This window comes from Nelumbo nucifera, chromosome 2, assembly GCF_055504915.1.
Source record: "Nelumbo nucifera cultivar China Antique chromosome 2, China Antique-T2T, whole genome shotgun sequence".
Classification (NCBI taxonomy): Eukaryota; Viridiplantae; Streptophyta; class Magnoliopsida; order Proteales; family Nelumbonaceae; genus Nelumbo; species Nelumbo nucifera.
The window spans coordinates 32,463,578-32,467,208 of NC_142650.1; the positions used below are offsets into that span (position 1 = coordinate 32,463,578).

A 3,631-nucleotide genomic window follows, 5' to 3' on the forward strand; every position below is an offset into this window, starting at 1 on the left:
ACAGTTCCACTGAAGCTGTCCTTTTGTCTTTTTTTTGGGGAGGTTCACATCATTGTGGAGGATACAGAGGAAATCCTAAAAACATCAAGAGAAGAGTAGGTTTGTTTGTAAGAGGGAAAACAGAATTGTTCATTCAATAGCAAAGAAGGCTCTATCTCATCTGAATTATCATTTAGTTTTCTCTCGCCATAATGGATTTTATTCTCATCAGGGACTTGTTGCATTCCTCTCTGATATGGATTTTCAATTAGCTAGAAAAGAATTTAATGGGGACAAAGAAAGGCATGTAAAACAAAATAACAAGGAAAATGAATTTGTATTGTATCAACTGGATATATTACAACAAATTTAACCAGACAATGGAAGATTACAAACTGATTGTTACATGGACCCTTTACTCAGAGAGGAATGACCATAAATGTATGATGCAAATCCCCAAAAAGTAATTATCAGTGAGAGTATTTTGAAACCACTCATGGGATCGTTAAACAAGATAACGGCTGCAATGCTTGTGAGAGGTACCCTTACTGCATTAAGAACACCGGCCAGCACAGTAGAGGCCAAAAAGAGCACAGCAGTGCCACCTAACACCCCCAGTTGAAAAGTAATAGCACCCCAGATGAGGACCATGCAGTATGCAGTTTCCCCATGCTTGAAACTTTTAGCTTCAGATTTCATGCCTTGGAAGTCATTATTCACAATGACCCCAATTGTGGTGAAGATAAATGCAAATAGAGAAACCATGACCTGCTGCTCCAAAACAACATGGTAGGATCTTCTCCCCAGTAATTTCACAAAAACTAGCTCTGAAAGAGCAAAGATTAGTCCATGGAGAGCTGATCCCAAAATGTCCCAGATAAATCCCATAATATATTGCTTGTTACTGATATAGCTATACCTATCTGATTCTGAATCCAAGGCAATGATAACCATGGCAGCAGTGATGATCACAATGGCATTTATGGTGGAGCTGTTCAACTTGTTTTTCACAATAAAATACCCAAAGAGTGCAGAGAACACAAGGGAAGATGATGCAAGAAGAGAAGCGGTTGATGCCGGGAGGTAGGCATAAGCCCATGAAAACATGAGGTTGTCAGCAGCACTTAAGAAGCCCAAAAAAATATAAGAGAGAGTGAGTTTGAAGGTAAGAGCAGTGGGCTGAGTATTGGTGAGAAAGTATATAGGAACCAAGAATAGAGCAGTCAGAGGCCACCCTGCAACTGCCACCCATGATATGATCCACTTGCTCTTGCCCCCATTGGCATAATAGAGACGAGATAAGAGGCTGGAAGCAGGAAAAGCCAGAAGCATTGCCCCACTGCTTAGAAATAGCAAAATCCAGTATGAGGCTGGCTTCATTCTGTATGTTTCCCAAGCCATGGTACTAAACTTGGAAAATTTCCTCCATAAGGAATCGGGGGATCCTGATGATGTCTCCCTTGTTGTAGTTTGAATATGAGTATCTATTCATATCAGATGGAAAAAAAAATTAGAACAAAAAAAGGAAGAGTTTATTGCGTTACCAGAACAGATATGAATCAATTAAACCAGAACCTGCAAACTGCCTATTATGATAAAGAAGACAAGAAGCTAGTTAGCACAATTCCTGCAAAGACCTAGGTAAGTGAACAAACAAAAACAATAGAAAGGGTCTAAGAGTGAAGCAGGCATCATGTTCTCCTTTTTAGGCTGACAGTAACCTGTTTCTTGAAGGCCTAGCATATGAAAAAAGAAAAAGAAAAAGAAAATTCTGCCCCGCCAGATTGTAATTCAGTTTATTAATGCAACAAAGGCCGAATTCTAGAGGGTGGATGAAAAGGATTGGAAAATTTTCAAGATTGACCAAGGAAAAATTGTCTTAGAATTATCTTTTTAAAGCTCCTTCTATTATTATGCATCTTTTGCTTAGAAAAGGAAACTCAAACCTGGAAAGGATATATGGGCGTACTTGACATCAATCTTAAAGAACTCCAGTACAGCTAATCCTAGTTTATATGTTTTTATATTTCCAGTTCCGTTCGCAATAGGTCTCTGCAAGGTTAGGAGCATAAAAGGGCACAAACGCCTTGAATCTTTCTTATACAACTTGCTACAAACAGCTTAGTAACAGTTCATTTCCATCAAAGTACCCAAACAAAAACTGTAAGTTATATACCAGCAAACAATCAAACAAGACAAAAACAACCTTACAGGACAGGATTCAGAATAAATTCCAAGAATTTAATTGCTCCAAGCCCACAAAAGAGATGACATAATTCTTAAGGCTACCGATTGAAATAACCCGGAAATGGTTTCCCAAATTTTCTACATTTGCATTCAGAAGAGGGAAACAAAATACAAACAACCCACAACTTAAAACAAGTAATTAATTAATTCGAAGAAGAGAAATGCTAAAACTCTACTAAAAAACAGGCACTTGAGAGAAGAAAATTGCAAGAAAATAAAAAATTGGGAAATAATCAAAGAGTGAAAGCTTGATATGAAGCTTGAATTGGTTCAAAATTCGATTAATATACAAGAAAGGGAAAATTAACCTTGTTTGTGGGAGGAATCGATATCCATTGGTCAAGTGTCCAACTCCCTCCGAAAGAAACCCCAAGAAGGCCAAAAGAAAGCTTTCTCTCTTCCTGGCTCCTGCTACTTGAGAGCTCGAACTCTCATGGTTGGTAGTTGGAACTTCCGGCAGTGATGCCTGTGTGCAATCGTTGGTTTTATCTTTCTATTCTTAGTCGATTAATGGATTTTGATTTTTGACTATTTTTGACGATTTTTTATTTTTTTATGGTAAAAGAATAATCAAAATCCATGGGTTTAATTATTGTTTGACTGTGAGCAACCATCTGATTCGTGGGCTGGTCTCTCTTTTCAGATTCGATTCATCATAACACAAATATGAAATACATTTGCTCTTGTTGTCTGATGCTACACTACCAATCATTGTTCAAACGGTGTGCCCATTTTAAAAAGACAAAAACACCCTTAAATGATACGCTAAATTTAAAGGCCGGATCTTATAAGGTGACGTGAGCCCACCCTCATACAGTCATACATACAGAACATCCCAACTGTGAATTGGGAACATCTCTCAATAAAATTAGGAGATGTTTTCAATGCACGTTGGAGCCTCACAACATCTTACAGGCACATTTCACCATGCATTAAGAATATCTCTCGTATTTATACATTGTTATTCATGCGAGATGTTCTCAATGCAGGGTGAGGTCAGTATAAGGCTCCCTGTGGAGGAGACCGGATCTGTTTCTCACATCTGGCGCCTCACATGCACATTCTACCATGCATCAGAAATATTTCCTGTACTTATTAATTATTATTCACAGGAGATGCTTCCAATACATGGTGGATGTGCATGTAAGGCGCCCATTTGTGAAGAGAAGATCCGTCTCCATGTGGAGCAGATTTCAATTTTGTTGAAAATATCTCCCAATAAAATTAAAGATAAATTTCTTAAAATATTCTTATAATTTAGGTAAATATACCTTTAATGTTTGAAAATTAACTAACACTATTCTTTGTTTCTGACAATTGACTAACACTATGTTAACGTTAATTAATGTTCTCTCACAATGTATGCACATGTAACTCCACGTGACCTATACACTTTTTTTAAAAC

The 3,631-nt window shown here is 37.5% G+C and overlaps 1 protein-coding gene across 1 annotated transcript; it reads right to left on the bottom strand.

Moving 5' to 3' along the window:
* Positions 1-287: 287 nt before the first annotated feature.
* Positions 288-2,834, bottom strand: LOC104603297 (putative purine permease 5). The gene is made up of 2 exons (XM_010267294.3): positions 2,535-2,834; positions 288-1,463 (listed from the first exon to the last, which is right to left on the bottom strand). Exons 1-2 carry the CDS (start codon positions 2,560-2,562, stop codon positions 382-384), a joined length of 1,110 nt encoding a protein of 369 aa, XP_010265596.1. The 5' UTR covers positions 2,563-2,834; the 3' UTR covers positions 288-381.
* Between the last annotated feature and the right edge of the window lie 797 nt (positions 2,835-3,631).

Coding starts and splice junctions, on each gene's coding strand:
- LOC104603297 (XM_010267294.3), bottom strand. CDS start 2,562: ATGGATATCGATTCCTCCCACAAACAAG. Junction 1,464..2,534: donor CGATTCCTCCCACAAACAAG/GTTAATTTTCCC, acceptor TGATATGAATAG/ATACTCATATTCAAACTACA.